General features: G+C 41.0%; 2 protein-coding genes across 11 annotated transcripts in view; both read left to right on the top strand.

The window, feature by feature from the left end:
• Positions 1 to 15,128, top strand: part of TAF1B (TATA-box binding protein associated factor, RNA polymerase I subunit B) — a 53,027-nt gene extending 37,899 nt beyond the window's left edge. Inside the window, exons 12-17 of one of the 7 annotated variants that reach the window (XR_004239268.1) lie at positions 1,597 to 1,687; positions 2,141 to 2,211; positions 4,142 to 4,367; positions 7,306 to 7,420; positions 10,826 to 10,892; positions 11,523 to 15,128. Coding sequence is in view for 4 of the 7 variants with exons in the window: in XM_032104298.1 (XP_031960189.1) it covers positions 1,597 to 1,687; positions 2,141 to 2,211; positions 4,142 to 4,367; positions 7,306 to 7,498 (581 nt within the window). In the remaining 3 variants the exon portion in view is untranslated. Of the gene's footprint in view, positions 1 to 1,596; positions 1,688 to 2,140; positions 2,212 to 4,141; positions 4,368 to 7,305; positions 7,959 to 10,825; positions 10,893 to 11,522 lie in introns of those variants that run through there. The other 6 variants (XM_032104300.1, XM_032104299.1, XR_004239270.1 and 3 more) reach the window with 6 other exon arrangements.
• A 316-nt stretch (positions 15,129 to 15,444) lies between these two features.
• GRHL1 (grainyhead like transcription factor 1) overlaps positions 15,445 to 16,458 on the top strand; it is a 41,596-nt gene continuing 40,582 nt past the window's right edge. The window contains exon 1 of one of the 4 annotated variants that reach the window (XM_032104296.1): positions 15,445 to 15,551. In XM_032104296.1, the coding sequence (XP_031960187.1) occupies positions 15,532 to 15,551 (20 nt within the window). In that variant the 5' untranslated portion in view covers positions 15,445 to 15,531. Of the gene's footprint in view, positions 15,552 to 15,925; positions 16,060 to 16,458 lie in introns of those variants that run through there. The other 3 variants (XM_032104294.1, XM_032104295.1, XM_032104293.1) reach the window with 3 other exon arrangements.

Here is a 16,458-nt window from a genome sequence, read left to right as displayed (position 1 = left end):
TAGAGTGCTGAAATGGATAATGGTTAATTCTGAGTTTTAAAGATTCAATTTATGTTGACTCCATTTTCAACTTAACTATCCATTCTCTAGTCCTTTTTTTTTTTTTTTTAAATTAAAAATAGTATTTCAGCTCCTACATTTCTTCAAGTCACACTGGAAGCAATACAATATATAGTTGTAGTTACCTACTCTGTGTGTTCTGTGAACTGCACACATCCACAATACAGGTTTTGTTCAAATAAAACATGATTGAGATATATATAGGTGTATATGTATGTGTGTATGTGTGTGTGTATCACAGAGCTGTGTATTTTCTGCTCAGCTATATGAATGTCAGAGCAGCAGTACTGGCCGGGTAAAGCACTACTACAGTGTAGCATCATGTATCTGACAATGGGTTTGAGTGTGACAGATGCTTAATAATTCATATGAAGTTTAACACAAATTTCTACCACCTCCCACACTGCTCTCCCAGCAGTTTAGGAGTATTTACTTAAATCTCTGGGTTTGAGGAGCTGATAAAAGAAGTTATATCCAGACCTTTGAATCTCAAGGACTACTGAGGGGTCTTTGTTCCTTTCATGTGTCTCTTGCTTTTTGAGACCATCTATGTTTTTAGCATCTAGACATTCTGAGGCAGGATAGTGCAAATAGCAGAAATGCAGATAATACAAAAGGTATGTAAGTTTGATTGTAAGAACAGTATATTCACCTTCAGGAGAGTTTAAACAGCTGGCTGGCAAAGCTAAGCATGACGCAAGCATCGCATGCAGTGCAGCTGGGGCAATGGGGAAATGCAAGTCTGGTTAATTCACAATGCAGATATTCCACCCACGAGGAACAGGAGTTGGTTATTTTCTAAATATATAAATCTACATCATAGTTCTGTTTGGAATTCTTACCCTTACTGTACCCAGTTGGTCTGCTTCAGTCTTGTGCCTCTTTGGAGGATCAGTGATAAAGGTGCTGCTCTATGTCCTATGCCTTCATGTTTTTGCATGTGCTGGTAAATACTTGTTCACATATCAGTGAAGTTCCTGTGCTCAAAACCATGGGAGGCTGATACAAAGTGAAGACCATTGTCTAGTTTATCTTTCCAACCCTGTAAGGTGTCGTGGCTAGTTTGATAGACAGTGGGGAGCTGATGAAACTGTGTGAAATTTTATATCTGAGCTTCTTTAGGTTTTATTTGTTTAAATCTAAGCTTGATGTATAGTTTCATTAATCCCTTGAATTCAACTTTCAAACAGTTGAAGGCCACTTCACACAGTGGAGAGCTAGTTCATTTGGTAGAGAGGAAGTAGTTTCTAGACTTACCTTTCCAGAAAAGAGGGAAAAGGTTCGAATTGTGCTAAATCTATGAAACCTAAGATACAGGGCTTCTTTGCACTTCACATGGCATGTGTTGTTCTTTCATTCCATTTGTGCATTTCTCTTTCTTACAGAGTTATTAGATCAAGTGTATATTCTTTAGGCACATAGCATTCAGGGTAGTTTGTATGCAGGTGCAAGATGCAGGGTCTAACTGCTTGGAGACCACCTTTTCTGTCATTTCTTTCATTTCTTCCCAAACTAAAATGTGCATATTTTATTCAGGTGGTCCATATTTTGAGTTCAAGAAGTGGTATGAGGTGGTAAAACAGTCCTTGGATGTGGAGCAAAAGAAATTGGATGAAGAAAGAGCCAAGTAAGAGGTTTTTAAGTACTTCTTTTTTAAGGTAGACAGTTCTGTGTGAACTCCTGATCCCTACAGAAATAAAAAAAAGTTAGAAATTTGCTCCACATATCCATCCACCAAGCTTGAGTGAATAGAATGATTAAATCACTGTCTTAATTTTCTATTTACACTCATAATGTTTATCCAGGTTATTAATTAAATGCTCACTTTCTGTGAAGAATAGCTTATACAGCTGAACAATTAACTGATTACAGTAGATCTAGGCTAACGTGCCTTGGTTTGCCTACTCAGAAAAAGATCCCGTAGATATGTTGGAGGGGCAGTGGCTTTTAATAGCACTAACCATTAGATTATTTTGATTTTGATTTAAAACTCTATCAGTATTTGTAATAAATTATTATTCTTTTATTCATTTGCTCCAGCTTTCTATTTGTTAATAATTCTTATGTCTCTTACTGGTAGGTATCTGTGGAGATGTGAAAAGCCATTGTTTTATTCAGTCAAGAATAAACCTAAAGTGCTAAAGAGAAGACGTGAGTAAACTTTGCTTCTTCCCAGCAATACAGAAATCTGCTCCAACTTTTCCCATCATAGAAAGTCTTCAGCCCTGGCTGATAACATTTACATCTTAAAATATTTTGTCTCTTCTCTTTCATCTCTGGGTACAATTAATGTAGTACGATTTTACAACCTGTGGCTGGAATTTTTCAAACACTCACAACTGAAACTGCCTTTACCAGTCTTCTTAACAATCTATGAACCACAATGAACCACATTTCAGAATGAGTGCTCTGTCCTCATCTTGTCTAATTTACCAGCTGCCTTTATATCACTGTTCCTTTTGAGTTGTTGTTGGTCTTCCATAGCTTTCCTGTCTGTTTCCTTGTTTACTTTCCGTATGCTTTGGTATGAATATCCCAGTATGTCCTTTGGTAGATCTTGCATGTCCCTTTTCTCTCCCACTCCTTCTTGCAGCCTACTACAGAAAGCAAGGAAGGCTTTACTTGAGCAGCCAGCTCAAGTCAGAATGCAGGTACAGCTCTATTTTAGTAGCTCTGGAAGTACTTGTGAGAAGTTTCTGGGGTTTATGTTGACATAAAAGTACAGAAACAAAAGAACAAAACCCCACTTGTCCATAGAAATAAAGAAAACCAGAATTTTATTTGGCCAAATTAGATCTGGAGTTCTTCATTCTACATTTTATACTATCCAGAAAACAACAGGTATTTGGAGAGGGATATTAAATGTGGCAAGTGGTATTTTTCCTTTTATATGCTCTTTCAGTTTCTGGAAGTGACTGGTTCAGGGACTTCTAAATAAGTTGTATAATCCTATTTGGTTTGAATTACGCATGTTGGATTTCTCCTTCAGGAATGCGGTGAGGGTTTTTTTAAGTACTTACTCTTCAAAATTTGGTTGGGGTGATCCTGCAGTCAAGTCATGTCCCATGGAAAACCATGTTTAGATTTATTTATTTCAAGCTGATTATTTACTCAGATGCCCTTTAATTCCTGCATTTATAGGAAAAGAGTTTCCTCTTCTGGCTCTGCTTCTCTTGTAGCTAGAAGAGGACCACTTAGATTACAGAACTTTATCATTGTGTTGTGAGCAGGAATACCACATAATTGTAACTGGGCAGGATTTTTCTTAAAACAAATCTACCATAGTAGAGACAGTGCTCTAGAACGCTTATGTGCTAGGTGCAGATTTTCAGAAACCTTCCTAAACCTTTGGTTTTCATCACAGATTTTAGTGTCCTCTTGAAAGAGACTTTGCAGTCCTTGGATTACTTTAGGAGGGGGTTTTTTTTCTGGCTTTTTTTTTTTTCGATATATGAATGAGTTTATTTAAATAGAGGTCATAAAAGGAAGTTAAAGCTCCAACAGTGTTTTTTAACCTGCATTTTATCCTATGGAAACAAGGCATAGGCAGTCAATAGAGTGTGTGCTGGTTTATCATGATACCTTCTTTCCCTTCTCAGCCTCGGTAACTTAGGGAAGTTTGTTGTTCATTCACTAGCAGTGGGCAAACATGGAGTGAGGATTTTTTGTTGTTTTTTTCTTTTCCAGTTGAAATCTGCACCGTGAAAAGCTTAACCTTGAATCCATGTGTGTATGAATGTGCTTTCTATCAGCATAAAAATCCCAGCAGTATCAAATGGGTTTTACAGGTTTTACTGGCAGGATTGTTTTAGAGTGCCCCACTACTAATATCACTAGGTATGAAAGACATGGAATTTTGAATTATGTTTCAAAATGTTTCACTAAAACCTGTAAAGAGGGTGGCAGAGAGAACACAGAGAGTTCCAAGATTTCTCAGTTTTTCACACAGATGTTTAAAGAAAAAACAAAAGAAATTTTAAAAGCACAAATACCCCATTTTCTTCGTTTTAATCACCTCTAAACCTCAGGATTTTGATACTTAATACTTTTGCGTATGTTTGTTTTGTTTCTCTTTGCACAGAAATGGTTGTGAACTTACAAAATCAGTTTGGCAAGCTGTCTGGTTCAGTGCGACGTGCTGAAAAGCCAAATCCTTCAAGTTTTCAGTTAAATTGGTCTGAAGAAAACACAGATGGGAGTTGTTTTCACGGGCATAGCCTGAAGGGAGTTTTGCAAGAAAAATGTGGTTTACTGACAGCCATGAACCCTGACTATTGGCTGTGTACAGTTAAACTATGTAATGAGAAGTAAGTGTTCACATTTTTGCTAAATACATTTTGGAAAGTTCTCCTGAAAGTAAAGTCTCGTACATATATTTTTGCAAATGATAAATACAGTGTGTGGGCACAGCTATGTGTTCACATACAGTTACAGTCATTTATAGAAAGGGGCGTGTGAGGAATGGATAGGCTCAGACTGTGAGTAGACAAATTGTAACATGGAAAGTGATCAAAGTGAGTTTATGAGACAAGAGGAGATGAGACAAAATCAACAACAAAATCAACATGGCTAGAGTAGATACAAATACTCCGCTTCATAGTGTTTTATAAAAAAGCTTTGTTTTTGTTGTGATGCAACTCCAGAGAATGGGAAAACAGTCCCTGGCCTCTCCTCCCTGGCCTCTAAAAAAGCACAGAAAATTAATTTTCTAAATCACTGTACTGACTTTGTGATGGCCTTAATCACAATGGCTTCTGGATCATATGCCAGACTTTGGTTCTGCCACTGGTTGTATTAGGAAACCCTAATCCAGAAGAGGAATGTACTGGTGAATATCAGTGAAAAAGATCAACTCTGTAGCTGGCTTGGATTCTCTTGAATTTCTCATGTGGGCAATTGGAAGGTGATTTTTTTGGAAAGGAGGTTGGGTTACATTCATGTGAATTGAGATTTCATTTGTCTGTTGAACAACATGTGAAGTCTTCATCTGGTATATAATTTGAAATGGCATTCAGAGATCAGTAGCCCCAATACTGTCCTGATTTTTCAAACATTAAATTCCCCTTGAAAATAACTGGGTTTTACAAGTATGCAGTCTTTTCTGTCTTTCTGTGGATTTATTTGCTTATCTTTATTTTCCTTTTCACATTATTTTTCACATACCCACCGTGACAGAAATGGGTTGGAATAATGTAAGCACAGTGTTACATTACAAGAGCTTTGGTTCTTTGGATTCATTCTTTTGTATGAATAAGAACCTTTTTTTTTTCTTTTTTTTAAGGGAGTAAAGGTAATAATCCTTTTACCACAGATTTGCGTAAATCTTATGTGCACATTGAATGAGTGGATATTTTGGTGTATGTTTGTGCGAATAATCTTCCATGCAAAGCTGTTTTTAAGCCTACATTTTCATATGTAATGTATTAAAATGTTAATGGCGAACTGTCATAGTCTTCATGAAACAAGATTTGAATTTAAATTCTTACCAGTTAAATTTCCCATTATATCATTTGCAATGCAAGTAATTAATTATACAACTGGCACTTACTTAACATTGGAAAACAACATCTACTCCCGCAGATATGAGGATTTATCGTCTGTGTATGTAGAATAGAACTAAAAACAATCTTACAAATTCTTTCTCTAAAAATCAGCGTGGTCTAACTGGACTGCTGAAATGCTTTAATCCTGGGACTAAAGTGTGATTACAATGTCAGCAGAGCTGAGATAAGTCAAATGGTTGGTGAAATGCTTTTGCATTTTATTGTAAAACTGTTTTAAACTGGATTCTAAACTGATTTGCTGTGGAAGTATGTATATGACAGGAGTTGTATTCAGTGTTTGTAAATGTCTTTTCCAGCCTAAAGGACTGTAGGATTCTATACGTGATGAGGTGTGTGAAAAATTTTGTAATGCTTTTGGGGGATGTGAGGTAGAGCAGAGGATGGGATGTATGGCATGAGAGACCTAGTTCCAGATTCCAATGTGCCAGACTTCGGGAGGCTTTGAGCAGACTGTGCTCCCTGAAGTGCAGCTTGCCTGGCACTCAGGATGGGTCTGGCTGTTCCTCCAGTTTGAGGTAAAATGTAAATGTTTGCTGGGCCAGAGGGAGTGAGCAAATGACTTTATAGTCTAGTAATTAGCACACTCACCCATAAATTGGGACAGACAGATCCCAGTCGTTGTTCTGGTGAATATTTAAGAGAGCTGCTCTGAATCAGATACAGGGAACATTTTAAACTGCTTCTCCACATCCCAAGGCAATACCTAGTAAGTTAGAAGTATAGGATTTATAGGTGAATAGCACCTGAACCCTCATATCAATGTAGAGTGTTTTTATTTAAAAATTGAAACTTTATAGTATTTTAAACCGAATTTGAGGCTTATCCAGAACAGGGTATTTTTCCAACCTAACTTGCTGAACTTAATGTTTACACAGCTATCTCTGCAGCTCGTCCTCTGTGTCATCTTTTGTTTGGTCTGACACTTGTTACCAGCAAGTGTAGTCTGCTATTTTCATTATATACTTCATCAATAAAATCACCTCATCATTTTCATTAACATTTTCACCATGAAAGCTACAAAATAATTAAGCAGAAGGCTGCTACAGCACTAATTACTTTCTGTTGACCTTGTCAGTGTTTGCCCCAATGTTTCCTGTGTTACTCCATTGACTTAACTTAGCTTTTCTCTCTTGTCTCTAGACATGTAATTTGTATTTAGCACACAAAGGCAATGGACAATAAATGAATGGGTTGTTATCCCATGACATAGAGTCAGGAAGATGAGAGGGGAACCCTATGGAGAGAGAAGAATGGAGTAAAGAGCCTGAGGTGTCTGAATTGGATAGTCTTAGAAATTTTAAAAATAGGATGAGGTAGTCATTTTAATACATTGCGACATTTGCTAAAAGCTGGAAGAACAAACAGTGATTCCATTTAGTCCTGAAAGGCAAAGAACGTATTCTTTGCCTGTTTGAGTAAGATCCTGGTTCATAGTGCAAGAAGCTATAGTGGCTTTTCCTTCTTAGTGCGTTTGCACCAGCTCTGAAGATGTCTTGGTCCAGTCCTCTACTTCAGGGTTTTGCAGGAGTGGATCACTTCACAGAATCAACACTGTAAACTAGAATCATGATTTATGCTGTTGGAAAAATGTAGTTTGACTACAGTTAAAAATATAAATGCCAGCTAAATACTAAATGCACTTGTAATTTAGGGCTTTTATTTTCTCCCCATTTCTTTTCAGATTGTGTGGTCATCTGGCTCATTACAGAGAAGTGGAGTTTCCCCAGAGTTACCATTTTGTACTAGGGTTATTCGCCTTTCTTCTGAGGATTCAGCCCTCTTATATCCATGATGAGGTGTGTATGATAGAACATAAACTTTTTAATAAAAAACTCTATAAAAAACTAAAATACAACACAGTCCTAAGGAAGTAAAAAAGGCCTAAAAACCCCAGTATTAAACCCATGGGTTGGATCCCAAACCATGGTATTACATGTAAACTTATACTGATTCTTTTGTCTCATGAACATTTTTTATTAAGATAGTAGTGCTGAGATCTACTACTGTACTACAGTTTCAGTGTCATTTTATCTATAATTTAGGTCACTGATACTGGGAAAGGAAACTACCAAGGAAACTGTTAATCACCATTTATTTCATTAATTTGCATCAGAGCCAACAGGAAGCTGTGAAATTACCTTTTTTTTAGAGCATAATTGTACATACTTTGAGTGTACTGGACATGACATTAGCATCTAATTACATTGTGAGATTTTGCAATTAAAATGCCTATTTTTTTTTACCTACCATTGTATGACAGTAAATATATTTTGAGAAAATAATGTTTATTTTTAAATACGACGTTAAATAAAAGAAGCAGTTGGTTGATGTTTACATTGCAGTGAGTTTTTCTTTATTATTTCTAAACAGACATTCCAGTTGTTCTGGAAGAATTCCGGCACTGTTTTCTACATTTCCTTGCATCCTGTATGTTTCCCAGTCTCTTGTTATGCCTAGACCTCTCATTCAGGTTGACACCTTTCAGGTCCACGTTCCACTTCAGGAACTTACTTGCATACTTTTGTACCTCGTGCAAAATCTGATCCTATTTCTTGTGCAGCAGTAACTGCCAGGTCCTCCTGTTGTTCTTCTTTTGCAAGGCTGCTGTTAAAGCCTTGAATTTCTTCTGACCACTTTATAACCCAGCATCTTCAGCAGTTGGTGCCCTGGCCGTTGCATGAGTTTCTCATGCTCAATCTTATTTATGCACCATGTTTATATACTGTCCCAGACAACATGTAAATGAAGTGTGGTAGGGTGCTGCCACTACATGAAAGACACCATAACATATACATACATATGTTGAACTGAGATGCTGTGTAGATATCCAGATAAATAGTGCTGCTTTCAGCTGAAAGAAATTCATCATTTCCAACCATCAGTACCGAGTACAGAACTTGCCAAATCTGTTTGATCAAAACTAAAACCAACAGCTATTCTAAGCATTATTATAACTAAGAAAAATGGTGCCTGCAGACTTGACAAAGAGTAATGACTTCCTCCCTGAGCAAGGGCTTTGGTGAGATGTAATCTGGGAGGGTAATCAGTTCAGCAAGTAGATTATAAAGGGTTTAAAATCCATTGCAGTTCAATCCATGAAATTGTTTAAAAATTGGGAACAGGTAAATGATAGTAGAGGTGATGCACTGCCCTGCCTGTCTGGAGCAAGTGATAAAGGGGTATTTCAAATACAGGTAGGGCAGGCAGGACTATTAAAGGTGAGTTTTAATAGTTACATGGCAATACTGGCAAACCAGGAGGCTTTGCTGGCTCAGTAGAGGCAGGAGGTCTGATTTTGGTCAGTGTCCTGATTTTGGGTGACACAAAAGACACGGGGTGAAAGTTTTTACTTTTTCAGGTATTTTAATTAGTTATTGTAGCACAGGGATTTAGAGCAGTGGTCCTATAATGTGACTATCAAACAGATGAGAAGGTATAGTTTTAGCCATACAGAGCTAAACTGTGCTTGATGTGGGAAGAGGAAAGAGTAGACTGCATTATTACTTGGTGTATGTGTTAAGAGATTTTGTAAGTGGGCACAGTTTAGTATGTCTAAATCTATTGCCACGCTGTGCTAGATACCTCAGACTTCTGGTGAGGTGTGTCTGAGCTGATGTTTACATTAATGGACTTGGAACATACCAGTTTAAATCTCTTGTGTCTAGTGTTTGTGTTTTAAAATTAGCCATTACCTACTATGTTTGACCTCACCTGAATGAATTACTAATATTTGTAAGTATTTGATAAAATTATTCTTTGTACTTTTCTAGATGAGTATTTGTATCAGTTAAAAATCCACAGAAATGTAATAGACATTGTCACTCTTTTCAACACCACTGGCTCAAACGACTGAAAGCGTCTCATTCTTTTTACTGCAATATCTGTCAGAGTTTTGAATTAACTATTTAAAAGACACCTTGGTATACATAAAGGATTAATTTAATTCAGAAGCCTTTATTTGAAAGACTTACGCACTTAATTATAGGTACAGCTTTCTTTTAAAACTACTGTAGTAGTAAAATCTGAGCTTCATAAATTAAAAATACTGTGTTCATTGTTACATTGTTACAAACGTAAGAAAGCTCACTTAGATGTTAGACTAAATTAAGGCTGTACTTTAATAAACTGGTATAAAGCTTGCAGTTAATCATCAAGAGCCATGTGCCTTCTGGACACACAGGCTAAGAGTCAGATTTAAAATAAAGGGTGTGCCCCAAAAATGCTTTATGTTAGTTCTATCCAGTTTAATCAATCGCCACTTGTGTTGGAGTAATGGTGTTTAAGAAGCTGACGAGCCGCAGGAGTGCTTTATCTGCAGTGAAGTTGTAGTTGAGCTCTGCTGGGACAGCTGCTCCGAATGCAGTTAGTACAGCCCGGAGGCGGAGGCGCGCCGCGGAACAGACAGCTGCCGGCGTAGCTGAAGGGCAGGGTGTCTGCGCAGCCCAGCACTTCCAATCACCTCCTCTCTCGGCTTGGAAATTACAGCTCCTTTATGTAACTATTTGCTGAAAGCGTCCAGGTAAAGCTCAGCGACTTTTTTTTACTTACTCCTGTGGAAATTTCGAGTAAAAGAGGCTCTCCTTGTTTAGTTTCTTACTCTAAAATTTGAATGACAGTTCTTAAGTATATAGATAAAGGCAAGTGGGGGTTTTAAGAATAAACTTTTAAAACAGTATATACTGAGAAAACTTAATTAATTATTAACTTAGACAATAGCGAATCAGTTATTCTAAGACCTTTTGCCTTCTAAAGTGAATTTAGTCTTTTTCCTAGTCTATGTGTTAGGATAAAAGTGTGTTTAAATGGGCAAAAGTAACCTTGCTTTATGAATTCTCCTAAATGCAGCCTTTCTGTTGTTTTGGTGGAGAAATACGACAGATGTCTCATTTTCTTTTGAAAGGCACAGCGTTCAGCAGAATTGGTATTTCACCTTTACTAGTTTTTCACTACCTCAGTGTGTCTGTGTTCTGAGTATCAACTTAGTCTCAGTCAAACACATTTTTCTTTTCAAAAGTTTTACTGTTGTCCAGACATGAAGGAGAGGTGTTTGACTTACATAGAGTTAAGGCCGTGAACGTGATTTAACCAGACAATGAGAATCAGCAAAGCCCAATGCCTGTAACAAATGCTAATCTAATTTATTTGCCATAGTGTATTGCATGGGCTTCACTACAATTACATCTTTTTTAACCCATTTTTAGCACAACCGCTGAAACAATTGGGTGTAGAAGATTTAGGAAAGCTTCATGGAGTATTGTAGGCAAGGCAGTGAGTATCTTACTTTCTCATAACTTCTTGAAATCTCAAAAATCCCTTCCTCAAATGATTTTTCTCCCGTTTTGGACAAATAAGACTTCTGCTTGTTCTGAATAAAACATTAATTCAGGATATTGTAGTAAGTTGTCAAGAGGATGTTCTTGCAGTGCTGGGAGCAAAAGAGCCAGGATCCACGGGGCTTTTGGGACAGGTGAAGTCTGAAAATGTTAAATCCCCAAATAAAGTATCTGTCCCTTAGCTCACTGTCCTTTCCCCATGTCAGCTCAGCTTGAGTAAGTTTTATTCTTCACAGGCAGAGAAAAGTCGGGATAACTCTGTGTAATTAATCTTCTCCTTTGATCCAAAATGGAATGGGCTTCCCAGCACATATGGTTGTACATTTTTCCTGGCTGAGCATGTTAGTGTGTGGGTTGGTTACAGCAGTGTCTCTCACTGCACTTGTCCTTGTGCTAAATGCAGGATGCTTGCTTTCCAGCATCTCCTCCACAGTTACTGGTCCTGTTGCTCCTCATGTGTGAAGCTCTTTGTTCATGGCCAGGTTAGATGAGGGGGAGCATAAAGGGCATGCCAAGACGTGGAAACAGGCATATGTGAAAGATCTCTCACTGCTCCTTTTGCTAGGATGCTGCTGAAATGGTGAGCAAGAGTGAGTAAGGATTACCAGAACAGAGAAGGAAGCTGGTGTCCTCACATGAAGTGATTGCTGCCCTTGTACAACTGCAGCATTTCCAGAGCCAGAACACGCCTCCCTCATCCTTGGCATCTACACTTTGCCTCCAGCAGTACATCAGGTGGTTTTAGAAGAAAATACAAGCACTTTCTTGCGGTAATCTCATACAGCTGCTCTCTGTTGTAGAAGTATTCTGTGTCTGCTTGTAGACCACCCCATTGTCTCAGCAGTGGCTTTGCTCACTGGCTGCAGACCCTGCCATTGCCTCGTGACAGTGCCACCAAGCATGTTCAGTGCCTATGTTGTGATCCTGGAGTGCTTCCGTCCTGCTGTGTTGATACAAAATTGTTGCAAACCATTGTTTCCTGAACTGAGACCCGGGGCATTCATAACTCCCGACCGAGCAGCTGCATGGCTTCCATGCTGTGGAGCAGAGTGGGTTGAGCAGGGAACCATGGGCAGTAAAGGACCTGCACATGCTGTTTTCTGATTACACCAGTGTGGGCCTGCGTGGCAGGACCTATGGACACAGCAGTCAGTCCCAGAGGAAGCACAAAATTGAGCAGAGATGATAAATGCTCAGTGAAACTGGATGACATGATAAAGATTTTTTCATCAATAAAATTTTAGGTTTCAGGCTTTTTTTTGATATATAGGCTACTGCAAAATTGGTGAATTTATATTGTAGTAAATTCAGAGTGTCCTCAGTCAGGCTGATGGAACTGCATCTCTTGACCCTGAATAGTCTTGTGTCCTTTCAACAGTATCTGCATTATCTTTAGGGATAAATAAAGAATCAAAAGGGGAATCTTTAAAGAATGTTTGCAATATTGCATATAGGGATACGGCTGAAGTGGAAAGCAAACTGTTTCTTTGTTCTATATTTCGGACGTTGTGTTTTCATTTATTACTTTACCTTTTCCCCCCAGCTTTTTCCATCTCTTTCTTTGAAGGCATTTCCAGCTTCTTTTTCCAATGTCACTTGTCTATTTCTTTCCACTGTGCCTTCTTTCACCTCAGTTTCCACTGAGTTTGTGAAAACTCTGGGCTTTTCTTTTTTTTTTTTCTTTTTTTAGTTCTTTGATGCCTTCAGGCTTGTTCTGCAGGGGTCACTGATCAGCTTTGGGCTCACTTTTCCAGGTCTATCCGTAGCAACCACAGGCCTATTGGCAGAGAAGGAAAGCTCGCCTGGTCTGCTGTGTAATGAAGAGCATAGGAGCTTCATTGCTCTTTACATTCAACTCTGCAGCCTAGGTGTTGTATCTTAGGGGCTCCAATTAAGCAAAAAGTATCTTGTTTTGACTCCCTGTCGTGTTTTGTGAAATCAAAAGTACTGCCACAAACCTGATGCAACTTGTTTGTTTATTACACAAGTGTGAATGACCAGAGCATGTAGCTGATAATTATCAGGTATGAGATTTTAAACCCATATTTGTTAGGTAAGTCATAACAGTAGCTAATTCTTGTCCAGAATAAATCCCAGTTTCCCTAGACAGTGATGTTAAAAGACAGACTGGAAAGAGGGGCAAGCATGACGGGACATTGCTCTGCTCAATGGGTGCCAATGGTGTATATGTGTGGTGGGGTTCCTTGCATGTTTTGAGTGGGATTCATTTGAAAGGAAACAAATGCGTGAAGAGGGGAAGGAGAATGCTGAAAGAAGGACTGAGGCAGAGGGAAAGGTTAAGGGAAGGGCATGAGAGGTGGAGGAGAGCAGTGAGTTCGAGGTGAAAGGGCTGAGTGAGGGAAGAAGTTGAAGGGAAGGCCAGTCAGCACAGGGCAAGGGAAGTCCTGCCAGAGCACTGCCCCACCAGGCTGGCGTGGCTTTATGCCCCAGCCAAAGCTCTGTTAAATCCCTTTGTGCTTCTTGCTTGATTTTACTTGGTGGTGATGCAACCCAGTTAGTGACATCACATAAATACACCTACAGGTGGTGTTGCAGAGTCTAGATTGTGACCGGCAGATTAGTCGGCGGTGTCACAATCCGGTGTTTATATCATTGTCCCCTGAATGTGGAAGCGATTGCTATGGCGATAACCAAGTTTTCATCAGTGTATCAGGCTGTTAAGAAAAGGCATCCCCTTTGCAGAGACAAACAGCTTTGAGTTATTTGGAATGAAATAATGGTAAACTCAAATTAAGTGGAAATACCAAGCGTGGCACAACACCAAGATTTTAGCAATTGGGTTCAATATAAACATGTGACTTAACTCCTCCAGCACATCTCGCATCTGGGTCACCTATGGCTACAGGGCAGTATTATATTTTATTGTTAATGAAAAGTGTGCACCTGTGCCGAAAAGCAGCGATCGCATCTGCACATCCCAGGATTCTATGAAGAGAAGCAGGGAGCATGAGGAGGGAATGACACCCCAGGAAGTTAGAAGTCCTTCCCAGTACTTGTGATTTTGAGCTGGTTTTGTAATTTGTATCGGAAACAAAGCAAGTTATACTTGTTTGGAAAAATGTAACTTTCCAATATCTTAATCAGATGACAGTATTTTTTTCATATGTGAGATCAGATAAGAAATTTCTTCTATGTAATCTTGAATTAGAATTTAAAGATGGGTTCGACATACAGAATATTTTTTACTGCATGTCATAAAGAACAATTTACATCAGTTAATTTCAGTTTGTAGAGCAAGATCCTACTTCAGTATTGGTATTTATCTTTTGCCATCCTAATGGTAATGTTTGCAGATCCAAACAGAGCATTTTGTTTCTAGAACACTAATTGTAATCCAGTCAGAGGATATTAAGCAACTTCCAGGATTAGACCCTTAGTTAAAGTTTGTCTTCTTCAGTTTCATATTTCCTTCGGTTGGCTGGTTGAATTGTCCTTCTATAATTTTGCATTGGAGTATATCCTGTACAAATAGGGAAGAGATTTTGACCTAGAAGGAGAGACCTCTTATTAGTGAGCATACTTTTAAATTACAGTAGCTATCTGACAGATCTTGACATATGATAGATAGCACTGTTGCTATATGGGTTTGATTCAACTTGTTACTTAGACAAGCAACCTCCCACCCTTATTTCTCAAGGAGAAACTGAAGATCTTTCTGATTTAACTTCATGCATGCCACTTTGGATAAATCTGATGTGTTTGTGATGTTGCTGCTGCTGTTACCCTGGAGCATTTTGATGCAGTTTCAGCACTAACTGCATTGTAAATGTCCCCTGCTCTCCAAACCTGGGTTCGTCTACGAGGCACTGAATGACACATGGATCTGCTGCTCTTCAGCAGCTGGTGCAGTGCTTGTGCAAATTCACAGAACCAATTAGGTTGGAAAAGACCTCTGAGATCATCGAGTCTAACCTATGACCGAACACCGTGTCAACTAGACCAGAGCACTGAGTGCCACATCCCGCCTTTTCCTAAAAACCGCCAGGACAAGGAGTCCACTGCGTGACTGGGTATCCCATTTCAATGTCTAATCGCTCTTTCTGCGAAGGAATTCCTTCTAATGCCCAACCTAAACCTTCCGCGGCGCAGCTGAAAACTATAATAAAGACAATTCATGTGATTGTGGTGAGTTTAGATTTTCCTAAAAGTGAGTGTAGTACATGAAAAAGAAATAAAGTCATATGGGATGGCAGAGAGGGAGAAGGGAATGCCATTTGTAGCGCGAAGAGGGTTCCAGTGCGCTCCCCGCGCACAGCAGCTCCCGGGCCGTTCCCTCGCTCGCCCGGGGGCTCTGTCCCGCCGCCGCCCGGCCCGCGGAGCCCTCACGGCGCCGGCCCCGCCCCCGAGCCCGCCCGACCAATGGCGGGGCGGCGGCCCCGCCCCTCGGCTCGCGGCAGCCAATGGGAGGCGCGGCGCGGCGCGCGTCCACCTGCGGCTGCGGGAGCACCTGAGCGGGCGAGAGGAGCCGACAAAACCCGTCGGAGCGGCGGGTGCGCTGCGCTGCTCCTCCCGACCCGCCCGGCCAGTCCTGCCGCCCGCTGCCTCCGCCAGACATGACACAGGACTACGACAAGTGAGTGAGCCGGGCGGGGGAAGAACTACCGCGTCCGGTCCGACCGGTGCTGCCGCCCCGCCGGGGGGCTGTGGCGAGAGGGGCTCGCCGCCCGGGGGCCGGGCCGGGGAAGCCGCTCTCGTGCGGTCCGCCCCCATCGCTCCTCTCTCGGAGGAGTACCAGGAGGCTTCGGCGGGGCGGTGCGGAATGGCGGGGGGAACGAGGGCTGAGCCCCGGCGGGGGGGCCCGGCGGCGCAGCGGGGCGACCCCGGTGGCCACCCCGCCCCGCGGGGCGAGCGCCGGGGCTGGGCCGGCTTTGAAACCCGACACCCGCAGCGAGGCGTGGGGCCGCCCCCCGCCCCACCGGGCCGCGCCTTAAATGCGGGCGGCAGCGGCGGCGGCCGCGCCGTCGGGAGGAGCTGCCGGGCCGAGGGAGCCGGGCTGAGCCCCCGCGCCGCTGCCCGGCGGCCGCAGCGGCCCCCATGGATTTCTACGAGGCGCATCCCTCCGGCAAGGTGGATTTCGGCAGGTAAGGGCGGCTGCCGGCGAGCTCGGCTGCGGTGACCCCGGAGTAGCCGAAACTGCGTGCTGAAAGAGTTAAACTGAACTCGTATGTATTTTGTATCTTCGTGGTGTTGAATACGAGACTTCGCCTTCAAGTGGATGCCAGGCTGTGTTTGAGGACTCGGCTCTGTTGCTGCTCTTGTCACTGTGTCACTTGTCACGGCTGACGGCGGCCGAGGACACTTAAGTGTCAGAAAAGGCGGTAACTCTGAAGTGATTTAATTTCAAGAACCGATTATAAAATTTCTGTATTTTGAATGATCGGTGACTCAAATGCACTCATTTTCTAGGGAATGCGTAGGATTTTAAACCCGAGTTCTTGTTTCAATGTGCCACTTTCTAGGAAGAGGACTCCAATGCAGCA

The sequence above is a fragment of the Corvus moneduloides genome, chromosome 3 (genome assembly GCF_009650955.1).
Source record: "Corvus moneduloides isolate bCorMon1 chromosome 3, bCorMon1.pri, whole genome shotgun sequence".
Taxonomy (NCBI): domain Eukaryota; kingdom Metazoa; phylum Chordata; class Aves; order Passeriformes; family Corvidae; genus Corvus; species Corvus moneduloides.
This window is presented reverse-complemented; position numbering and strand designations above follow the sequence as displayed.